The sequence below is a fragment of the Triturus cristatus genome, chromosome 7 (genome assembly GCF_964204655.1).
Source record: "Triturus cristatus chromosome 7, aTriCri1.1, whole genome shotgun sequence".
Taxonomy (NCBI): domain Eukaryota; kingdom Metazoa; phylum Chordata; class Amphibia; order Caudata; family Salamandridae; genus Triturus; species Triturus cristatus.
Genome location: NC_140590.1, coordinates 875,285,519 through 875,310,739, shown reverse-complemented (window position 1 = coordinate 875,310,739; position 25,221 = coordinate 875,285,519). Strand labels below are relative to the sequence as shown.

The 25,221-nt window shown below is 44.0% G+C and overlaps 1 protein-coding gene across 1 annotated transcript in view; it reads right to left on the bottom strand.

The window, feature by feature from the left end:
• LOC146810798 (gamma-aminobutyric acid receptor subunit alpha-1) overlaps nt 1-25,221 on the bottom strand; it is a 419,681-nt gene that overhangs the window by 303,026 nt on the left and 91,434 nt on the right. Inside the window, exon 3 of the mRNA XM_085617828.1 lies at nt 8,650-8,759. Coding sequence (XP_085473954.1) covers nt 8,650-8,759 — 110 coding nt within the window. The remainder of the gene's footprint in view (nt 1-8,649; nt 8,760-25,221) is intronic.

Sequence of the window (25,221 nt, the reverse complement as noted above, 5' to 3'; positions counted from 1 at the left end):
TACCTGGAATTTCCTGCCTCCCTGCCTTGGCCCTAGCCGTAGCATGTCTGGAGGCACAAAAGACTACTGTGAAGCTCTTTGTGAGTGTACTGATTCAGAATCTTTCTAATGTGCTAGTGTGGTGGGTAATAACTCTAGCTCCTATCAGGTCAGAGATGATCCATTCCCTCTTTGTCTCCTTGCCTTAGAGTAATACACAAAGATCAACTGCCAGCTACACCTAGTCATGTGAGGTGTTTGGAACAAGAAAATGGCAACTTTCTAAAAGTGGCATTTTCAAAACTGTGACTTAAAATATGACTTAATTATTAAAGAGAGTTTTAAATTACAATTATATAGACACCAAACTCAACTTTCCTGCCTGTTCCCAATTGAAAATCAGCCCTTATTAAATGTAATAAGGTGACCCGATGCTATCCTATAGGAGAGAGAGACCTTGCACAATTTTAAGAGTTTTTCACTACCAGGACATGTAAAGGTAAAAAGTACCTGGCCATCTTTTATATACACTGCATCCTGTCCTATAGACTGTTCAGGGACTACCCTAGGGGTGACTTATATGTATTAAAAAAGAAGGTTTAGGCCTGGCAAAAGGCTTTATTTTGCCAGGTCGAAATAGCAGTTTAAAACTTCACACACAGGCTGCAATGGCATGTCTGAGACATGTTTCAAAGGCTACTTAATGAGTGCTGCAGTCCTGCTAGGAGCATTTAATTTACAGGCCCTGTGTACATGTAGTAACAAATTTAGTAGGAATTTACAAGTAAATAAATGTGTTAATTGGGGATGAGCCAATTTCACTACGTTTAAGGGAGAGAGCACAAGCACTTTAGCACTGTTAGGCAGTTGTAAAGTGCACAGTGGTCAACATAAACACGAGTGGCAAAAATGGGAGAATAAAGGTAAAAGGTTTGGGGATGACCCTGCAGAGAGGGCCAAGTCCAACGACTACATTTCATCATTTGCTGCCAATTACTTGCTGAAGTAATCACATCTAAATTACATTACAGCAACATATCTGGAAATACTAGATATGTATTGGCTCAACTAAAGACTATTCAAAACAGTGTTGGCAATTTCTTCTTCATGCTTTCAAATAAAGAGACTATCATCATCTTTCAGGACTGCACTGCCTCCTGGTGATAAAAAGAATGATATTCAACTATCTATTTGCATTCTGGCCAGCCACATGACTGACTGAACCAATCTTTCTGCAATGGCGTGTTTCCAGATATGCTACCTCATGCTTTCTCTGCTGCTTCTGATTAATTTTTCTGAATATTCCTAATATTCATTACACTTAACAACTAAAATATGAACACTCCTCGACCATTTCTGGTGAGGTTTGACATCCTGCCTGGGTGAGGTCCTATCTAGGCTGATTGCGATGGACCCAAAACTTACTCTCCTCCACATCACTGACACTTTGGGAGATAATAGGTATTAATTGTCTTTGCTATGTCTGGGTTTGACTCTGACGAAACAAGACATAGTGAGAGAGTGGAAGGCCATGCTCCCTGCCTTTGGAGGTGGGGAAGAGGGGGACGGATCATTGCATGAGCCTGGAGGTGGCATGTGTACAGGGCTCATGGCTGTCCACAGAAACACCCCAAAATTCAGCAGGCATGTCCATATTAAAGAGGAATTGAGCTAGAACCTGTCTGTTCTATGGGACAAATGGTAAAGGAAAAATTGCTTATGTTCATTGGATCAGAAAGAGGCCGGCAGTGTTGAACCTTGCATTTTGTTTTTGCATTAGAGGGAGGGGGAAAGTACTACTAGTAACTGAACCGCAATAAGTTAGGTCTAAATTTGCCAAATGTAGTTCTCGGTGTCACAAGGGGAGACTTCTATATATGCTATTTTAAATAACAAATTGAAAAAAGTTGAGATACAGATAACATCAGAGGAAAATATTACACACCTAACACACATTAATAATGGACTTCTTAAATACAGTCCACACCTCTGGGGCTCTGCCTTCTTTCCCTTGCTATATGAGGCCTTGTTAAGCCAGACCTGAGCTACCGTTATGTTGCTTTCCATTTAATGTTTACGAAACTAGTATGTACACTAGTGTAAGTTGTGAGATGGATTATGTTTCTCATTAACAATTTTTTATGTATGTGCATCTGTCCTGTTTACATTTTTATCATATGATCTGTATAGATATGTGAACTTTTATCACTTTTCTGATGTTTTATACTAACTTTGTTATTTTTTTTAACATTTCTATAATGTGGTGTACATGGGTGTTTGCAATGTACAGAATCATATGACTATTTTTCACATTCATGATATTTTTTTTCTTTTTTTTTAGGCATTTGTACAATGTAATGTGTATAACATTTTATGATTATTTTGGTTTCTTTACATTGTATTTTTTTAGGTGTAGGATTTTATTTAGGTAGTGGTTCCTTTTTAATTCCCCTAAAGTGCCTATGTCTGGTCATGTGCTGAATGTGATTTTCTCCAAGGCTCGCTGACTGGATGTGGGTGTAACATTGGTTAATTGCAACTGACTTACCATTTTAAGTGTTTTTATATTAGTATATTCCTTCTTGTGCCCCTACTTAGTTTTATCTTTCTTCCTCCCACTTTGTCATAGGTATTTCCCATTTTACAGGCACTCCTTCTTGTCACTCCCAAATGTAAACCTAAAACATAGATCTGCTTGTGTGCAGTTCTTTGCACTGTTGAAGGAGAACTCTGCACATAAGATCCACAATAGGTTTAGGTCTTGATTTACTCTGCACCCTATTGAATTATCTCTAAGAGTACCTAAAGTAGTATTACATGAGCATTACTATACATAATTGTTAGAACCGGGATTCTCTAGTTTGCAGAGGTAGGTACCTCAGGCCAAATAGGGACTCTTGCTTCTAAGTCAGGGAAAGGAAGGACACCTTCTCAGATAGCCCCTCTTACCCCATTGGTAGCTTGGCACGAGCAGCCAGGCTTATCTTCATAGCAAGTGTGTAAAGTATTTGCAACCACGTTCTCAGCAATCCAATGATGACACCACAAATGGACTCCAAACGAGTTTCATCAAAAAACAATTATAAGTTTATATAAAAAGATATACGATGAGAACACACGATAAAAATCCAAAATATGGGTATTTGTAATATTTCACCTTGCTGGTTATTAGGCCAGCAAGCCCTTGTAGGTTCTTGCAGTATTAATGAGCACTTCTCCATGATTCCCTGCAGTCCTAATGCAATACTATGCAGTAGGTAATGCAAGAATCAGGCACTTTCTAATGTCAAAATAATGCAGTTTGTTATGCAACAATCAGGCAGTTTGTAATGCCAAAATAATGCAATGCGTAATGCAACAATCAGGCAGTTCGTTATGTAAAAACAATGCAATGTGTGGTGCAACAATCAGGCAGTTCGTAATGCAAAAATAATGCAATGCGTAATGCAACAATCAGGCAGTTTGTAATGCAAAAATGATGCAATGTGCAATGCGCTCCAGCACCGATCACGGTGCTTTGGGCGGTCTCTAAGGCACTTGTACTGACTTGCAGTCAGCTTCTGCCAATATCTGCCCCCAACAAAGTGCAGCTCCACACTCCGGCCCCGGTACTGCCACTCCTTGTCAGTACGGGCCGCGATATGAGCTGGAGTGGAGGCTCGCACTGCGAGAATGGGAAAGGCCGAGAGCATCTCTCTCCGAGCTCGCACCCCGCCCCAGATGGCGACACACATTACCTGGGGGGCGCGACCTCGCTCTCCTCTCCTCGTGACGTGGGCCTCCAATGCGGCTTCATTCATTCCGGGCCGATGGCGATGATGAAGATCTCAGGCTCCAACAAGGCACACGCACACAGCGTCGCTGAGACTCACTTGAGTTCCGGGTGTGCACTATCACAGGGCAATCCTCATGAAGGTCTCAGGCTGAACGAAGCACATGCACCCAGCGTCGCTGAGAGTCACTTGGATTCCGAGTGCACACGATCACAGGGCAATCCTCACAAAGGTCTAAGGCTGCACAAAGCACATGCACACAGCATCACTGAGACTCACTTGGATTCCAGGTGCCCCTGATCACAGGGCAACACTTACGAGGGTCTCAGGCTGCAAAAAGCACACGCACACAGCGTCGCTGAGATTTACTTGGATTCTGGGTGTGCACAATCACAGGCCAATCCTCATGAAGGTCTCAGGCTACACAAAGCACATGCACACAGCGTCGCTGAGACTCACTTTGATTCCGGTGCCTACGATCACAGGGCAGTTCTTATGAGGGTCTCAGGCTGAAAAAAGCACACGCACACAGCGTCGCTGAGACTTTCCTGGAAACTTTTATGTTCCTGCGTTTCTACAACAGGGACTCAGCTCTCCTCGGGCCGTTGGGGATAAGTTACTTCAGGACACAGCAAAGTCCTTTCAAGCAGGGGGACACAGCACACAGCTAAGTCCCTTAGCCTCTCCTTGGTTAAATCAGCAAACTGCAGGCCACCCCCAGCACAGCAAGGGTCAGTCCTTTCCTTCAGTCTCTTCAGCGATTTCTTCCTTGGCAGATGTTCCTCTTGACTGCGAAGTAGTTTCAATACTTTACAGTCTTGAACAGTCCAATTCCATTGCAACATGCAGGGGCTTCAGCTCTCATAGTTATAACCCTAAATGTCTTTGAAGTCTTTGTGTTCAGGGGGGCACTGTCACTTGGATTCCGGGTGCACACGATCACAGGGCAATCCTCACAAAGGTCTAAGGCTGCACAAAGCACACGCACACAGCGTCACTGAGACTCACTTGGATTCCAGGTGCCCCTGATCACAGGGCAACACTTACGAGGGTCTCAGGCTGCAAAAAGCACACGCACACAGTGTCACTGAGATTTACTTGGATTCTGGGTGTGCACAATCACTGGGCAATCCTCACGAAGGTCTCAGGCTACACAAAGCACACGCACACAGCGTTGCTGAGACTCACTTTGATTCCGGTGACTATGATCACAGAGCAGTTCTTATGAGGGTCTCAGGCTGAAAAAGGCACACGCACACAGCGTCGCTGAGACTCTCCTGGAAACTTTTATGTTCCTGCGTTTCTACAACAGGGAGTCAGCTCTCCTTGGGCCGTTGGGGATAAGTTACTTCAGGACACAGCACACAGCAAAGTCCTTTCAAGCAGGGGGACACAGCACACAGCTAAGTCCCTTAGCCTCTCCTTGGTTAAATCAGCAAACTGCAGGCCACCCCCAGCACAGCAAGGGTCAGTCCTTTCCTTCAGTCTCTTCAGCGATTTCTTCCTTGGCAGATGTTCCTCTTGACTGCGAAGTAGTTTCAATACTTTACAGTCTTGAACAGTCCAATTCCATTGCAACATGCAGGGGCTTCAGCTCTCATAGTTATAACCCTAAATGTCTTTGAAGTCTTTGTGTTCAGGGGGGCACTGTCACTTGGATTCCGGGTGCACACGATCACAGGGCAATCCTCACAAAGGTCTAAGGCTGCACAAAGCACACGCACACAGCGTCACTGAGACTCACTTGGATTCCAGGTGCCCCTGATCACAGGGCAACACTTACGAGGGTCTCAGGCTGCAAAAAGCACACGCACACAGTGTCACTGAGATTTACTTGGATTCTGGGTGTGCACAATCACTGGGCAATCCTCACGAAGGTCTCAGGCTACACAAAGCACACGCACACAGCGTTGCTGAGACTCACTTTGATTCCGGTGACTATGATCACAGAGCAGTTCTTATGAGGGTCTCAGGCTGAAACAGGCACACGCACACAGCGTCGCTGAGACTCTCCTGGAAACTTTTATGTTCCTGCGTTTCTACAACAGGGAGTCAGCTCTCCTTGGGCCGTTGGGAATAAGTTACTTCAGGACACAGCACACAGCAAAGTCCTTTCAGGCAGGGGGACACAGCACACAGCAAAGTCCCTTAGCCTCTCCTTGGTTAAATCAGCAAACTGCAGGCCACCCCCAGCACAGCAAGGGTCAGTCCTTTCCTTCAGTCTCTTCAGCGATTTCTTCCTTGGCAGAGGTTCCTCTTGACTGCGAAGTAGTTTCAATACTTTACAGTCTTGAACAGTCCAATTCCATTGCAACGTTCAGGGGCTTCAGCTCTCATAGTTATAACCCTAAATGTCTTTGAAGTCTTTGTGTTCAGGGGGGCACTGATCCCTGTCCAAACCAGTTTTGGGTGTCTGTCTCCCTGCCACTTACACCTTCTTCCTTTGATAGTGTAGGTCTGGATCCTTATTCACTCAGCAGGGGATGGAGCCACTGTTTTATGGCGGCATCCCAGGCCTCTTCACCTCCTGGGGCTACTCCTCCCCCCTACACTCCAGATGAAGGTCAGCCTGTTGCTGTCTCACCTCCTCCCCTGGGTCAAGATATTCCCCAGATCCTATCACTTTCAAATCCAGACAGTCAATCCACAACCAGGCAGAGACACACCGAAATGTTAGAACACAAAAAAGCAGACACTTCTAAAAGAGTGGTTTCCAAACATACAATGCAAAAACTACCTTCACAAAAAGATGTGTTATTAAATTGTCAGTTCAGACACACTAAACTTCACCTTTCCATCTTAAGCCTATGGGAAGATAGGCTGGAAACATATTACACCACCTCCCCATTCTGCCCTATGGGCAAGATGACCTTTCAACAGTAAAAAGCGAAATGGAGAGTATTTCACTGTTAGGACATGGTACACACCTCAGTACATGTCCTACCTTTCACATACACTGCACCCTGCCCAGGGGCACCTTGGGCCTACCATAGGGGTGACTGATGTGAATGAAAAGGGAAGGGTAAGGCCTGGCATGTGGGTGCACTTGTCAGGACAACATGGCAATTTAACAAACTGCGCCCAGTCACTGCAGTGGCTGGCCTGAGTTCCCTCTTTAAGGCTACTGGTGTGGGTGGCACAATTAGTGCTGCAGGCCCACTAGTAGCATTTGCATTACTAGCCCTGGTACACATAGGCCATTTTACTAGGGACTTTACTAGTAAGGCAAACATACCAATCATGGACAACCAATTACCATTACACTTTACACAGTGAGCACTTTGGAGACACATGTCAGAAAAAAGGTCTAGGGGGAAAGCAAAATGCTTAGGGAACTTTAGCCAAAAAGCGCCAAGTCCAACAATAATGATAAATGCTGTTGTGTAATTATCAGGCCTGGGCGTAGTTCATGGAGTTTTGCTGAACTTCGCGAAATGACAAAAAAACTCCACGGAGTTCCGCAAGTGGCAGAGTGCAGTGCAAACTGGTGATCGCGCTGGACTTCCTTCCGCTCGGATAGAAATCCTACCTGAGCTTCAGCTCGCGCTCGCGAACTTTACTTTTTGTGAGCAGAGAAAAACCTCCGCTGCGCTACTCGAAGCAGAGTTTTCTGCACTTCGCAAGCTCCGTGCAGCGCAAAGTGCATAAAACTCTGCAAACTGCGTGAGCGGAGCAGAGTTCACCACCCAGTCCTAGTAATTAGCCCATAATGTTTACGCTCAAGCCAATCTAAGCAGGGGATTACATTGTGCGCAATGTAGCTTGACAATCATCAGCTGGGCTTTAAAGTCTCCAGTTGCAATCAGTCTGCTAGTGGATGGGTTGGAAAATCCATTGACAAGTTGGCGTACAAAGTTTGAATCATGTCTTGGGTGATAGGCTAATAGAAATGTTGAGTGACAGCAAAGTTGTAGAGATATACCAATAAACAATAAAAGATTGGGCCACATAAAATAAAGAATCAAATTTGATGTGCTCAAAACAAATTAATTAAAAAACCGGCTTGTACTCTTGGCCTTACTCGCCATGTGGCTTTGGATAGGACGAATACTGTCAAGTAGCTATGTGGAAAATCGGGCAATAACTGAAGACCAGGGTAGCACAAATGGAGATGCAGGCGGACAGGAGGAAGGATTAGGTTCGGCCAGGTGTAAGGGTAGGGAGAAGTCACCGGTCTATAGTGGCGAAGAGTGATGGGGACAAAAGGTGAAAGAAAACAAACGGGCAAATACAATGAAATTGCACACACAATGAAATAAAACAAAAGTCAAAGAGGCTATAGCCTAGTAATGAAATAATACCAGAATCAAGTGAACAGAAATGACGCCATGTCCCATTTAAGAGGATATGCTCACAAGAAAACAAAATATTGGGAAAATAATCACATTTTATACCAGCAAAAAGAATTGAAGTTTAAAACAAATGACGTGCTGTCGGCCTTTGTTATAAAAGGATCCGCATTTGGTCTAATCATTTTTTGACAATTGCTTCTACAATAGAGGAGTCGCAGAAAATGCGGATAGGAAAAAAACAAGCGCATAAGAAAGATTGGCAGTGCTTGCTTTATATTTCGCCAATCTCAGTGGCCTGAATATTACTCTCTGAATAAAGGGAAAATGTTCAAAGACCATTGGTTGGTGTCATAGCTGGAAATAGAAGAGGGAAAGTGAGAGAAAGGAGTGGGAGATAAAAGACAATAAGAACACACCGAAAAGTGAAGAGACTGACAGGTGACAGAGACATAGCAAAGAAAAAGACACGAGAGGTTAAATGAAAAAAGTACATAGAGACCAGAGAAAATGTGAAGTCCCTTGAACGAAGAGTGCCTTTATCAATACGCGCTAAAAATACTGGATTTCCCAGTATGTCACATTTTATGAGCCTGTAATTCACACACCTCCGAGCCCAGGTCGCAGGCGGTTGTCATAGCCATCGAGAAGGCGGTCGAGAATCCTGGTGAACACAGTTGTGTTGTCTTTCGGCTCCTCTGCTGCGATTTGTCCGAAGCTAAAACGACAGAACGGAATTAGGGAAAAAACGTTATTAAACGTTAATCTCAAAGCAATCCTGCCAGTGGTAAATCTACAATCTACTTAATCTTGGTTTATAGAGATTTTCAGCCACAGAACCCATTTCGGGAGCGAGATTATGAATGGTGTTTAACTGCCGCTGGGGCAGGCTGCAGGCGTCCCCTCGCTCGGTGCAGAAGGCCCGGCCTTTGCCTGAACTGTACATTGTATGTCAACAGTAAAGCGTTCCCTTAGTAAGAAACGAGGCGCATTCATTGGTTCTTTTATTCAAAGCAGACATTTCAACTATTACATGATAAATGCAAATTCACTAAAGAAACACAGTTAAAGAGAGTATTTTTCTCATTAACCAATGATCAAACAATCATTGTTTTGCAGAACCATATTTGGAGTTTACAGTTTAATTTCTAAAACTGGGTTATGACTTAATGATCGAGTACACCGATTTCGGACCCCAGAGTTTTCCATGGCTAGTTATGTATAATGAAGTATATTTTGAGATCTGGCCTTTGAAACTGCTTTAGCTATCTCACCAGAATTGTATTTTTAAGAAGAAAAAGATATGTTATACCTTACATCAGTACATGGAATTGGAGGAAAAAAATGTAACATTCATTATTGTTCCAACATTCAAATATATGTGAGTATCCTTTTGCACTTATGGGTTCAAATATTGAACGTCTTTCCCCCCCAGCTTTTTAATTCCCTTTCAGATTGTACATCAAGATGTGACAACTATTTGATGGAGGTTCTTCTGTAATTCTATGCGAAGGTCTCAATGGAAGCCAAACATCATTTTGTTTGAAATGTATTTTAGTAAAATAATTGCATTGGCATTTTTTAACAAAAGCAATATTGTTTTGGGACTGCAGGCTGTTGAGCCAACACTGGGATAGGAACCTGGTCATCCAGTTCCCACATTGTCAACTGAATCTTCTAACACACAAATCCTCCACATCCCCATAGTTTTTTCATGTGTGTGTTGTCAACTCGGAGGCTACCATATCCATTCAGAGCAACTTTAATTTACCGACAGGCAGAATGTTTAGCTTTCAAAGGTAGAACTTACCAGCAGAGAATAGTGAGCCAATATAAGTTACGGTGTTGTGCAATACATACCTGTAGAAAATTGGGTGACTGGTTGAGGGGCGGCCCTACTCAAGTAGCCACCAGAATTCTTTGTTAGAATGAAGTCACAAGCAAACCCTAAATTACCCCGTCCTCAACCCTCTACTAGCTTCGCACAGAGCATTGAGGCCTAAATTAGACGCAATGTGTAAAGTATTTCTGCAGTAATTCCCCAAATAATAAAGTGAAACAGAACACAAGAAACATCCCACACCAATTTAGAGAAAGAGAGTGAAATCGAAAAGCTCATTAAAACCAAAATGACACAATTCCAATCAGTAGAGCCAGAAATATGCAAATTTTCAAGATTTAAGTGAAAATAGTGCTCAAAAGCACAAAGGAACACATTTGGATATCTGGTCATGCTGGACAAGGACAGAGTCATAGGTTTCAGCAGACTGCAATGGAGTGCAGGCTGGCTACAGGGACTCCGTTCGGCTCTCTGAACAACAGTACATTAAATCCTGGTTGCTGAGTGATGTGAGGTTCCGTGTCGAGGATGCACCATGAAGCCAGAGTGATGAGTTGTCCTGAAGTGGAGATGTGTCGCACAGCATTGGTTCAAGGGAGCAGCAAGACTATGCTGTGGAGTCCTGCTTCATCATCGAGGACACTGTAGATGAGGGCTTGTGATACGAAGGCCTGCATCCAGGATACATCTCCCAGCAGTGGTTCTGGTGAGGCTGTGTGCTGCAATGGGAAGTCCTGAGTCAGGATTGCATTGCATGGCGGTCCTAATGTGGAGTCTAGTGAGGCGATGTGTCAGACAACGTTTCTGATGCGGAGTTTCTGCGATGCAATGTGTGGCAATGCATCAGTTCTGCTGGGAACACAGTTGAGTTTGCAAAGCACATTCAGACCTACTTCCAAGAGTCTAGGATTGGGTTGGCACCACTTGGGAAGGTAGGACTCACAGCTGGCAGAGTCCAGGCACAGGGTTCAAGATTTTGTAAACCTGTTCTGTTCCTGAAGCTTCCGATCAAAGAGTCCAAGCAACTAAGCCTTGGAGTCCCTCTGGTGGTGATGAGTTCAAGATGCAGGTCCAGTCCTTATGGCTCAGCTCAGGCAGAAGGGTATCAAGGTAGCAGGGAAGCACAGCAGGGCAGCAGAGTGGCAGTCCTTTCTGCAGCAAGGTAGCACAGCACTCCTCCCTCTGAGTCTTTCATAGGTCCAGATGTGCACTGATAAGTGGGGTCTCAGGGTTCAATATTTATACCTGGTGTCCACTTTGATGTAGGAGAAGGTTTTGGAGGTGTCTCCCCTCGAGTTGTTTGGAATTTCCTGCATCCCTGCCTTGGTCCCTGATTGTAGAGTAGTTTTAAACCCATTGTGAGTGTGCTCAGGCAGAGCCTTTTTGATGCACAAGTGTGGTGTGGTGCCTCCCCCTCATCAAGTCACAGATGGTCCATCCTGCCAACATCTATGGCCCTTTGAGTCACTGTCTGGGAGAAATACACAAAATACCAATTGCCAGCTAAACCTAGTCATGTGACCCAGGGACAGGCTACAGGCACTACATGGTTAGGACAAGAAACATCATTCTAAAAGTGTCATTTTAGAATGTCAAGAGGATGTTTAATTACAATTCTTTCGACACCAAACTTGACCTGTTCCTAATTGAAAGTCACCACTTATTAAATGTAATAAGGGAACCAAACGTTAACCTAATGGAGAGATAGGCATTTGAATTGAGGAGTTTTTCAATACCAAGCCATGTAAAACTCAAAAATAAATGTCCAGCTTTTTAAATACAGTGCCCTCTCCCCTACGGGCTATTTAGGGCCTACAGTAGAGTAGACTTATATGTATTAAAAAGGAAGGTTTAGGCCTGGCAAAAGGTTTATTTTTCCAGGTTGAAATGGCAGTTTTAAACTCTAGACACACAGGCTGCAATGGCAGGCCTGAGACATTTTACAAGGCTACTCAAGTGGGTGGCTCAATCGGTGATGCAGGCCCACTAGTAGCATTTAATTTAAAGCCCCTAGGTACAGGGGATACCACTTTACTAGAGACATACAAGTAAATTAAATGTGCCATTTGAGTACAAGCCAATTCTACCATGTTTAGGTAAGAAAGCACATGCACTCTAGAACTGGTTAGCAGTGGTAAACTGCACAGAGTCCTAAGGCCAACAAAAAAGAGATCAGCAAAAATAGGAGGAGCAAAGGCAAAATGTTTGGGAGAAGACCACCCTAAGGCTGACAGGTCTAACAATACCTTTGCTGACAGAAAGTCTGATGACTGCCTGATTGTGTTTAACAGGATTATGTGAAGGCTAAAAATCTAAAAAGTAGAGTATTGTTTCATCTAGGGAAAGATTTATTGGTTTTTTTTGTAGGAAAAAAAGAAGGTGCTTGGGTGACTCTTGCAATATATTAAAATGTTGTTTTTATTTGTTTTTTTTTTAAAGCTGCAATAAATCTGTCTTTTCTTCATGTTCTCTCCAAATTTTCCATATTTTCTGAATCCTATTTAACATGGCTTTATGACTCTGTACACTTTACCACTTCTCAGTAGTTGTAAAGTGCTTGTGCTTTCCCTCTAAAATATGTGCTGTACATTGGGACTTCCTATTTGGGCCTGTTTAACTTCCCTAGTAGCCCAATGTAAATATTGCATAAAGTACAATGTACATCTATGGCAGGTTAAATGTTTCATACAGGCTGCAGCTTATATTTACACCACACACATGTGACAAAATATATGTCTTCCGTGAGCACCATTGTGCTCTGGTTAAGCTCCAATTTAAATGCACTGCAGTGACGTATGGCAGGGAGAAGTGACTTTGCCAGGTAAGAAAAGCCTATTTTATATATTCATAAGTCACCTGACATCCTTGCAGTGGTTTCTCCTAAACATTTAAATTCACGCTTCCTATTTAGCTGAATTTGTTAATTTTGGCCTTAGGACTCTGCTCAATTTACCCCTTCTAACCAGTGCTAAAGTGCTTTTGCTTACTCCTTTAAACATGGTGAAATTTTAGTTTATTTATAAGACTTTAGTAAAGTGGTACTGCATGTTCCCAGGGCCTGTAAATGAAATGCAACTACTGAACTTGCAGCACTCATTGTGCCACGCACATAAATAACCCTTTCGAACCTGTCCCAGGCCTGCCAATTAGCACCCTTTGTGCAGTTGAAAACTGTCATCTCACCGTGGCAAAATAAACGTCTTGCCAGGCCTTCCTTTTTAATATATATGTCACCCCTAGGATAGGCCCTAAACAGTCATAGGGCAAGGTGCTGTGAATTTCAAAAGTTGGACATTCACTTACTTTTAAGTGTCACATGTCTTCTAGTGGAAAACTCCTTAATTGTTTTTTCACTACTGCAAGGCTTACCTCTCCCATAGGATAACCTTGTGTTTCCTTAATACAGTTAATAAGTGATAATTGGCAACAGATGGAAAGTCAAGCTTGGTATCTTATGAATTGTAATTTACAAGCCTCTTTAATGACAAAGTCAGATTTTAAGTCAGAACTCAGATAATGCCATTTTTGGAAAGCTGGCAATTTCTTGCCCTAACCCTTTGGTGCCTGCATCCTGTATCCTAGTCACATAACTAGGTGTAGTTGGAGTTGGCCTTAATATATTCATCCTAGTCAGTATCATGAAGGGGGAGACTGAGGGTTGGCAGGAGGGGCCATCCTTGGTAGATGGGGGGGCAAAGCAGTCACCTACCGCACATGAACTTCAAAGGCACTGCCCCAGCACACTCACAAATAACTTTGTTCAAGTCTTATGTAACCCTAGACCCCTTGGAGCCAGGGCAGGGAAAGGAAGGAAATTCCAAAAACAGATGTAGGGGAGAAGTCTAGAAGTTCCTTCCACTTCCAAATTGGCACCAGGTATAAAACTAGGGTCCTAAAACCCATTCCTCAGTACAATCCTGGACCTCTGGATACCACAGAAGAAAGACTGCCCTGTAGCCTGCCCTGCTGTCTAAGAAGGAAGACTGAATCTGCTCCTTTTATCAAAGGCTACCTCAGTGACTCCAATGGTCAACTGACTGACCTGTTCTGAGCTACAGGGACACAACAAGCTCCAGAGGTCTTCCTGAACTACCCAGCTAATCTGCTGCACTGATCCTGCCTGAGCTCTACTGGCCTCTGCTGGAGTGTGTTCCTGATCCCCAAGTGGTGCCTCCCAAGGTCCTGGGTCCTTAGCTGGCATCAGACAAAGCTCTTCCTGGCCTAACTGAAGGTCCCACTGAATGTGCTGCAAAGGTCCGCAAAGTCTCACTGCACAACTGCAAGCTTGATGGGAACAAATGTAGAGTGTTGCAAGGCCCTACAAAGCCTCGCCACACAGCTGTCAGCTTCATTGGAACCAATGATGAGTGATGCATAGACCCACAAAACCTTACCTCACAGTTCATTGGATCCAATGCACAGCAATGCAAAACCCAGAAAAGCGGTGTCTCATAGATTCATCAGAACCTACGCTGGATTATGTGAAGCCTCGCAAAGCGACAATGCGCAGACCATGTACTAAAGACATATGGCACAATGCTCAGCGGTCAAACCTGGTCCTGTGGCTGGCCTGCACTCCATCGCTGTTGGGTTGAACTTGCAACTTTGTCCCAGTCCATTGTGACCAGATACCCTCAGTTTGTGCTTTGCAATTTGTGACGCTACTTTTATCTAAATCTTAAAATCTGCATATTTCCTTTTCTACAGATTGAGGTTTTTTTTTATCAAATACTTTTTTAATTTGACTTGACTTTTCTAAATTGGTGTGGGGTTTTCTTGTGTTGTTTTACTTTGATACTGGTTGTGTGCTGCATAAATACTTTATACATTTCCTCTAAGTTAAGATTAACTGCTTTACACCAAGCTGCCAGAGGGTTAAGCACGTGTTAATTTAGAGGCTATTTATGTTTCACACTGACATGGGTTGTGGTTGTTGCTTGAGAAGAGTTTCACCCTCCTAAACCAAAAACAAGTCTCTCACAGCCTTTAAAGTGTGCTGTGTACGGCCACACTGGAGAGTGCTAATTTATAAAAAAATATGGCACACTGCATATTGAGGTTAGTTATGTTATGTTATGTTATTAATATTTGTAAAGCGCGACTATTACCCAAAGGTGTCCTGGTGCTATAGAAGAAGGTCCATCCTTGAGTCGAGACCAGGTGTGAGGGCATTTAACGAGTGAATAGCCATGTTTTTAGGGCCTTCCTAAAATCTAGATGGTTTGTGGTGTTTCTGAGATGGAATGGGAGAGTGTTCCATGTTTTAGTTGCTTTCACTAAAAAACTTTGCCCACCCCAATTCGATTTTTTTGCCCTTGGATTAATCGCTAGTTTTTCCCCTGAAGACCGCAGGCTTCTCCCGGGTGAATACCATTGAATATGATTTCTCAGATGGGAAGGACCAATACTGTGTAAGGCTCTATGCGTAATACACATAGATTTGAACAAAACTCGTTTCTTTACCGGCAGCCAGTGAAGCCTTTTGATCTCCGCTGAGATGGAAGCATATTTGGGAATGCCAGAGATCAGCCTAGCTGCCGCATTCTGCAATAATTGTAGTCTTTTCAGTAGTCCCTCCTGAATATTTAGGTAGAGGCTGTTACAATAATCTAATCTAGAGAGAGCCAGGGCTGATATAACTATCCTTTGGGATTCTTTGGGTAGGAGGGGCAAGATCTTTTTACAGGACCGCAAAGTATGCGAAGTAGCCGACACTACTGCATTGACTTGATCTTTGAGGGAAATTTTATTATCAATGATGATTCCCAAGTTTTTCACTTTCTTACTAGGAAGAGGTAAAGGTCCCATAGTATCTGGCCACCAGACTTGTGTCCAGAAATTAGGGTCATTTCCAAAAATCACCACCTCAGTTTTGTTAGTGTGCCCACACATAATAAAACCCACAAGCGAATTCACTGTGTAGACCAGGCTAGACTTTGTTGACCTAGGTGGGATTAAAATCTGTATTTTCTACCTCAGTTTAGGAAAGGACTACAAAATGCCTCAAAGTTATTTCCTGCTTAGTTTTCAACGTCTGACTTAATTGTGAAATCAAATTTTTGATCATTTAAGCAGAAAATTAACTTTGTAAAAATGTACTATATGTGGCTTGAGCTGGAACTGGCTTAAAACCAGCTTGTCACCTATCACACTTCCAGAGCTGGAATACACATCCTTGGCTGGGAGAGTTGACGACTCTGACTCAGAAGATAATGTCTTGCCTCTGGGACAAGAACTAAAAATAGCCAGTAATTGTTGGCCAGCTAGCAGGGATGAGCTAACTGGAAGTGTAAAACTACAGTTGGCAGAACAAAGGGCAACTTTAGCACTACCTCCTCTCAGAGTAAGAGGGAAAACAATGTTTGCCCATGTCAGGTAATCTCATCTGAATATGGAAGTAGTGTAGGAGCTAAAGTAAGTCATTTTGAAACTGTGGCCCCTGGGAGAGTTTACAATAAGACAAAGAGGTAATTCTTAAAAAGAAGGTGAGTAGACTGAGAAAATAGTTATTGCAATCATTGGCTAGTGCACAGGAATAATCTACCACCTCCACCACCATCTCCTGAGAACATTCCTGGTTATAGGAAGGTTTAATCTGAACAAGGCTGCTGGAAGAAGAGTGTTCCACTCTGCGTCTTGCTGAAAAAAGAGGACTTACACAAGGACTCAAGTAATTCATAAATTCCTGCTGGCGTAAAGGGACTGTAACTGCTACCCGAAGGGTCAAGTGGTTGGCCTCCTATTAGCCTACTTCAATGACTCAAAAAGCAGAAGGACTTCTGACTGCCAGATGGCTCAGATGACTAAAGAGGACAGGAGACCTAGATGGAGAGATACAGGTGCTAAGGGGTATGCCCTGAGAAGAAAAGGGCTAGAAGACTGACCAGAATAAGCTTCCCCGGCAGTTTAAGACTAGGGTTGAAGGTAAAAGCTTTGACCACGACAATCCGCTTGGTGTATCTGAACTCTGCTCCAACACGGTCGGCATGATATTGCGTCCAGGTCTCAGTCCACTACGAACTGTTCTTTTTCCTTATTACTTTTTTTCTGTGTGATTTTTGCCTTAAACACACAAAAGTCCATATTTTTAGTTTCCTTTAAATTATTCTGATAATTTTAGTGGTTGTGTGCTCAATTGTTTCTCTATGTTTCTCCATTAATTTGGGAATTTTATTGTGCTATGTTGTTTGCGCTATCATTTTTGGTACTGCTTAAATTTAGTATGCATTTGTCTGGGCATTGATTCTTGCTTGTGACATACCTACCAGTGATTGAGCAGAAGTTCTCTCGGCATTGTGTTTTGATTTACCCAGAGTGGGTTTGTTTAGTTGGCAGGAGTACCTACCTTCCAAACTAATCACATGGATTCTAACACAGGCCATTAGGGAGTTATCGAATGAAACTGACCTGGATGCTATTTATATTACTTTTATTCTTCACATGTCACTTTATCCTGTATGTGTCAATTGTATTTCCTTGTTTAGCACTTTGCAACTACATAACATAGTGCACATAATATGAGTACAGTATTTATGCGGCCACTCCAATAACTGTCTCTTTGGCAGGAAATTACATGCCCTCTATTCACATCATAAACACAAGGAAGGAACCAAGTATACAACATTAAGATGGTATCTTCATTGATATGGCCCTTTATTATGTCTGCTTTTTAAATTGCATGAAGCTGTTGAGATGGCTACATGTCTATGTAGCCATCTCAACAGCTTCATGCAATTTAAAAAATCCTAATTATAGAATACATATGTACATACATACATAGAGTTTACCTTTGCTCAGCTCTCTTAAGCGATCTTTTCAAGTAACATTCATATTTTACTTCAGCCCACCATAGCATACAGGCTGGGACAGTGGCTCTGCCTATTTAAGCAACTTGCTATCTACACTGTGAGTGATGGTGCTTTGCTTGATGACGTGTAAATCTATCTAAAAAGAAGTGCATCTCAGTCCTAGGGCCAGTAAGATAATATTGACCTTTACCAATGCTTTTCTTTCCATTTGTTGTTCTTTTTTAATTTTTCTGTTTAGTCACCCTTATATATTTAAACAATGTCTTTGTATTACACTAATTCTAAAACAATAGTGCATTTTCTTTGTGCCAATAGGAATCATCTTTTGCTGTGATGTGCATTCAAAATTGCATTTTAATAGGGTTTGTATAACTGATTGAAGTACACCTGCCTGGTAGGAAGTACCCATACTATTCTATTATAAGTATATATATTAATGTTTTTTTCAAATGTAACTTTTTTATTGGACGCCCGTGGTCACCATGTTTAGGTAGCAGCAAGTTTTTTTTATTTTTATATATATATATATATGTCTGCGAAACAAATTAACCACACTCCAGGGCCCCAAGGCTTAACCAATTGACCATGCCATCTCTTGTTTTTTAAGGATGTCGGCCTCTCGCCAACTGACGAAAAGTGAACCATCAGCTGGTTTCGTTTTCTAACTGTGCATCAAGCTGCTATAAATTTAGTTTTGAACATTTTTGGACATGCTGTACATGTTTAGGTTTGGCTTTATGAATACAGCTTTAAGCGTTCATATGCCAATTCGTTTTGCAAGTATAGGGTAAGTGGTGCAAGGGGAATTGGTAGCTTTGTCATTGGCGGACCAGCCACAATGATGCAGGGTCAGACTGGCCTACAGGGCAATCAGACAGTGCCCAATGGTCTGGTCTGATAGGCCAGTCTGTGGGCCTTTCTTTGACTGATTGTGAGTCTGTTTTATGGGTTGCTGGTCAGGTTTCGGGGCATATTATCAAGGGCCTTATCTCCGCTTTTTTGGCTTTTAAAGCCAAAAAAGCGGAGATAAAACTATCGCCCTATTTACAAGTGGGTGGTAACATGCATTAGCGCATGTTAGCACCCGTATTCCCAACGCCTCGCTTTGCATCTCTAATGAGATGCAAAGTGGGCGTCACTGGGCAGTACTGCATGTAAATTATCGCTGATGTGGACATTGCGATATTTACAAGGAGGCCCACGCCAAAAACTAATGTCAGATAAAATGCTGACTTACGTATACTTAACATTGGGGTGGATTATGCTGATACGACCACAGGGTCGTATCAGCAAGGCTAGCACCATTTTTCGCTGGAAAACCAGCGATGTTCCATGGAAAACACCACTATCGCTGAAATAATTATCGCCATTGCGCTATGCGTTGTTAATACAGCGCTAGCATGGTGATAATTTCCAGCGATAGCCAGCGATAAGAACTTTCACGCTAAGCGCGGCCAGCGATAATTATCGCTGCCGCTTGATAATATGCCCCTTCTACTTTTCATTTCCCTGATATTAAAACAAAAATTGCCTGCAACAAGCTCGAATCCTTGCAGTCTTTCATACTTATATAAGGAGTCTTTACAAGTTAAAAAACTAACCAAATTTGCAAACATAGGGCACTTTTTTAGCTATCGAGTTCACTAATATGGGCCATAATTATTATGGTGCCTGTGTCGATTCTCTGTCCCATTCCGACCCTGCAGGAAATTAAATCTAACTTTTCCACAAATAAACGCTGGCTAGAAAGCACGTTTGCAACGAGCACAGTACATACAAGTACCAACATTGTTAGATCCTTTTAAATTCATGATGTATGACACTAAAAATCAGATATCCCTTTTAAAGCTGAAAACCGAAAATGTCACATTTTTAATATGGTTAAGAGAAAATGGACGTTATATTGCATTTTTCTTCCATTAGTTCATCTGGGTGGCTGATATATGGCCGAAACGATATGTTATATGCAGGGCCATCTTAAGGGTTTTTGGGGCCCTGGACAAGTTATAGGGTGAGGTCTCTGTTCTGAACAAATTGGAATTTACTATCCATTTTCGGCTAATTAAAGGCGTGATGATGCGAGGTAATAATGAACTGCATTTTAACCATTGAGAAATGAGCCACAAAAACACCCGAGCTCTCCTGCACACACCACTTAGGTGCCATCAAGACAAAGCGCCTGGGCCCGCATTGATCAAGCCACTTAGCTTTACAATTGAATCTAAATAGCTCTGTCACGCCCACGCCCACCCGCCCGAGTATATAAACGCTGCCGACAGCGCGACCTAGTTAGAACAAAGCTACTCCTGAGGCGGAAGCCGGGAGACAACAAACGCACTTTTTAAAACTTATTTCTTGTGTCACTGCTTGATATAAAAACTGTATTTTAAACCTGCGCACTCACCCTTCAGGCTTCTCCTCCTGGGCTAGTAGCACGCTGAAACAGCGAACCTTTCGCTGCAACGAGGCCGCCAGGAAAAGTCAATTCTGCCGCCATTACCGGCGAGGATCAGAGGCCACGCCCACTTGCAGGCCACGCCCACCCGCCCGAGTATATAAACGCTGCCGACAGCGCGACCTAGTTAGAACAAAGCTACTCCTGAGGCGGAAGCCGGGAGACAACAAACGCACTTTTTAAAACTTATTTCTTGTGTCACTGCTTGATATAAAAACTGTATTTTAAACCTGCGCACTCACCCTTCAGGCTTCTCCTCCTGGGCTAGTAGCACGCTGAAACAGCGAACCTTTCGCTGCAACGAGGCCGCCAGGAAAAGTCAATTCTGCCGCCATTACCGGCGAGGATCAGAGGCCACGCCCACTTGCAGGCCACGCCCACCCGCCCGAGTATATAAACGCTGCCGACAGCGCGACCTAGTTAGAACAAAGCTACTCCTGAGGCGGAAGCCGGGAGACAACAAACGCACTTTTTAAAACTTATTTCTTGTGTCACTGCTTGATATAAAAACTGTATTTTAAACCTGCGCACTCACCCTTCAGGCTTCTCCTCCTGGGCTAGTAGCACGCTGAAACAGCGAACCTTTCGCTGCAACGAGGCCGCCAGGAAAAGTCAATTCTGCCGCCATTACCGGCGAGGATCAGAGGCCACGCCCACTTGCAGGCCACGCCCATCCTCCCTCTCTACCTCCCTTAAGGATGTGCATTCATCGGACGCGCAGCGGACGGGCGCAGCGGGCGCGCCGTTTGCGCGCCGAAGGCGCGCCTAAGGCAAGCCCGTCTTCGCCCGTCCTCGCCAAGTCATCGCCTCTCGCCTCCCCCCCTGGCTCGCCCAGACCTTGTCATCACATACGCTATGACGGTAAGGAACTTCTACTTCTGAACCCCTACCAAAAATGCCCTAACACCACTGGCATCCTAGGTCTTACGCATTTACAATGCACCCACTGCCACTTCTCCACCAACGCACCCACCAGGGTACGGTGTGACCCCCCTAATACTACAATACCGCCACTAAGGATATTCCAACTTAATTGCAGATCCCTCGTTAAACACCACCCGGAGGTGAACACGCTTCTTCAGGAAGAAAACCCCGACGTTTTATTTCTATGTGAAACATGGCTCCAAGATAGCTTGACCACCATCCCCAACCTATCACTGCCAGAGGAGTTTAATCTGGTCACCATCAATCGTGATTCACGCGGCGGCGGCATTGCCATCATCTATAAAAAACAACTGACCTGTTCCTTTGTTAAGGAACCTCTTCAAGATTGTGAATGCGCCCAATTTAAAATTAGTGTGACCCCCCAATTCATGTTATCTGGCCTATATATCTATCGCCCCCCAGGCCAGGCCACAAAATTCATTAACGCCCTTCTCGAAACGGCGACAACGCTCACCACTAAGTTCGCCAACTTCACCATCCTAGGTGACCTGAATTTACACTTTGATGCGACGGGTGATAATACCATCATTAATCTTCTTGCCGACCTCTCGGCTCTGCAACTGAATTCCCTTGTCCACACCTCTACCCATATAGCTGGACACACCCTAGATCCGATCTTTTCTAACGTACAAGAGGCAGCAGCAGAATCCCCCATCCCTATGGGATGGACGGATCACCACCTAGTTAAAATGAGTGTCCCGGCACCCCAACGTCAACGCAAAACCGAATCCCTTCAGACTCTAAAAAGACCTTGGCACAAACTTTCCCCACCCGACCTACATAAAACCCTTGGTGAATTCCAACATGAAGGTAACCAGAATATAGATGCGATCTACTCCTCGTTCACCACCTGGATTAGCAACGGCCTCGACACTCTCATCCCGGCCAGGCCGTCGAAAGGACGCAATACACCCTCCAACCCATGGTTCGACGACACCCTTAGGACTATGCGCAAGGAGTGTAAAAAGGCTGAGCGCATCTGGAGGAAACAATATGCTAACCAGGATAAGGCGGTGTATCTATCCAAGCTCAAGACCTATCACAAAGCTAGTAGATCCTCCCGTGCTTCTTTTTACTCCAACAAAATTAATTCCAATGCGAACCCATCCAAAATCATTTTTAAACTAGTGAAAGAGCTCCAAAGCCCTAGGACGCCCCCCCCAAAAATTTCCTCCCACGAGCAATGTGAACAGCTTGCAACCTATTTCATCGAAAAAATTCAGAAAATTTATGCAACCTTTCCCCAGACTGCTCCTCTCAAGGAAGTTCCCATGACCACGACCCCTAACATCTTACCTCTGTCCCTAATCCCTGCCATCACCGCTGCAGACCTGACCAAACTAGGCAAGAAAGTGGAGTCTGGCTCTCCAGCGGATCCCATGAGCCCTTCCCATTTCATGTCTTCAATGGACTTCTTTTCATCCCCCATGCTGAACATCCTCAACATCTCCTTCGCCACAGGTCTCGTACCCATTGCTTGGAAACAAGCATGGGTATCACCGATAATTAAAAAACCCACCCTGGACCCCACCAAGCCAGAAAACTTTCGGCCCATTTCCCTTCTCCCATGGATGTCCAAAATTGCCGAAACCCATGTAAATGAGTCTCTGTCGAAACACCTGGACAATCACGGAATCCTGGACCCTTCCCAAAATGGCTTCCGTGCAGGCCACAGTACGGAGTCTGCCCTACTAGCCACCTCGGAGCGTCTCCGGATGATTCTAGATGCCGGTCATAGTGCTGCGCTGATCCTCCTCGATCTCAGCGCAGCCTTTGACACGGTATCCCATAGCATCCTGCTAGAACGTCTGGAGACTACCGGTGTGACTGGCCCGGCACTTGCATGGTTCCGATCCTTTTTCAAGGATAGATCATTCAAGGTGTCTGCCCCTCCCTACCTCTCTAAACCTCACCCCATCGCTCAGGGGGTTCCACAGGGTTCAGCGCTGAGCCCCTCCCTCTTCAACCTATACGTCCAGCCACTCACGGACGTAGCTAGAGAATGGGGGCTCACGCTTGTATCATACGCGGACGACACCCAGTTGGTTGTCACCCTCTCGGAAAGCCCGTCCGCCATGGCATCCAACTTCAAAGGGGGTATGTCTGCCGTGGCTCGCTGGATGACGGACAACTACCTCCAACTCAACGCCGGAAAAACCGAGGTGCTCCTCCTGGGCCGTAACATCAGCCTTTGGAACGAGCACTGGTGGCCGTCATCCTTAGGCAACACCCCACTCCCCAAAAGCTGTGTGAAAAATCTGGGAGTCTGGGTTGATGCCAACCTTAGTTTCCAATCCCACACAAAAAAGGTGGCAGCCACCTGCATAGGCCTTTTAAGGAACCTCAGGCCCATACTTGGGCTCTTCGAAGCCAAGGCCCGCCAGCTCATTATCCAGGCCACCATTCTATCACGCCTGGACTACGCTAATGTCCTCCTGTTGGGAGCTAATAAAGCGGAAACAGCCAGATTCCAACGCATTCAAAATGCGGCAGCTAGAACGCTGGTTGGCCTCCCACGGAGGTGCTCAGCCAGAGCCACCATCCGCAAGCTCCACTGGCTACCCGTGGACCACAGAATCCAATTCAAGGCCTTAGTCATGATCTTTAAGATCGTGAAACTGGGAAGCCCCCCTCTGCTTCGAAGCCTTGTCCAACCCTACGCCCCTGGTCGTGCTCTTCGCTCTACCAACCAACTCCTCCTGTCAATCCCTAGGTTTCGACTTTGCCGAACTGGAGGCCGCTCCTTTGGGGTCCTCGGCCCCAAACTGTGGAACGATCTCCCCCTCAGCATTCGCACTATTGACTCCCTCCCTGCTTTCCGCAAAGCAATTAAGACTCATCTCTTCCCTGCCGCCTAGTTACCCCTCCCCCCCCACCTCAGATTAGTTTGTCTGTTCTTAGCGCCGGGACACCCCTTTGCCGGGGTAGCTGTTGCGCTTTACCAAATCAATCAAATCAAATCAAATCAAATCTTGCAACACAATATTTTAGATATAATTCAGCATTTAACCAGCCTGTTTCTACCATTGAAGGAAAGGCATGGTAATTATAATAAATATATTTTACAATCTAGAATACAGTCTCTTCATAGGATCTGTGTCGGCTGTCTCATCAATGATGACATAATTGTTAGCTTCCACACAGACAATAATATCATTGACAGCCTCTGCCATAAAAAGTCATTGTGAATTCCTATTTTATAAATGTTTTTATAATTTGGGATAAGACAGGGATATTTCGAGTGCGATGATGTTAATCGTCCCTTTTTTTTAGATAAAAGCACACTTTCATAAAGGAAAAAGTTAATTAGTATGAACAAGAATATGCGATTATACCTTTCTTCCTTGCAGTAGTGGGATTCATTTCGCATCAATGGGAAAGTGTAGGGTTGTGCAGATAATGTCCTGCAAATTATTTTGATTTGGGAATAGCATCGAGTGGAAAGTGGCAAAGTGAACTGAAACTGGCACAGAAACATTAGATAAAGTGTCTTTCAGGAAAACAAATTACCAGCAAGGCTCAGTCTTCCACTCTTCCAAGATGGGCCAGTTGAGCACTTTTGAAACGGATGACAGATCCTTTTATGGACAGCGCTTAAAACTGGCAGAAGTGTGGTTCGAAGCGCTTCATAAAGAGCACATTGTTATCATAAAGTAGAATGTGTATGGACGTTTCCAATTCTTGGGCTAAACCATGGTTTTATATTATGACCACATTTCGAAAAGATCTATCATGTTAACAGAAAAACACAAAATGACTGCTTCATCTCAGAGTTTCAGACGTCCACAAATTGCTATACTCCAATGAAAAGTGATGTTTAATATTACTTGGAAAGATTCACAGAATAAGTCATAAAGGTAATGTAAGAAATTGGGTTGCTGGGTGAGGGATTTGAAACCCTACTCAAGCAGCAAACACAATCCTCTTCAGGGTGAGATCAAAAGCAAGCCCCAAATTATCTTGTGTCCAACCCTCTGGTAGCTTGGCATAGTGGCATAGAGGCAATGTGTAAAATATTTGTGCAACACTTCAAACAGTAATGACGGTAAAACACAACTCAAGAAGAACCCCATACCAAAATAGAAACATAAATTTAATTTTAATTAAAAAATCATGACCAAAGGGACAAAAT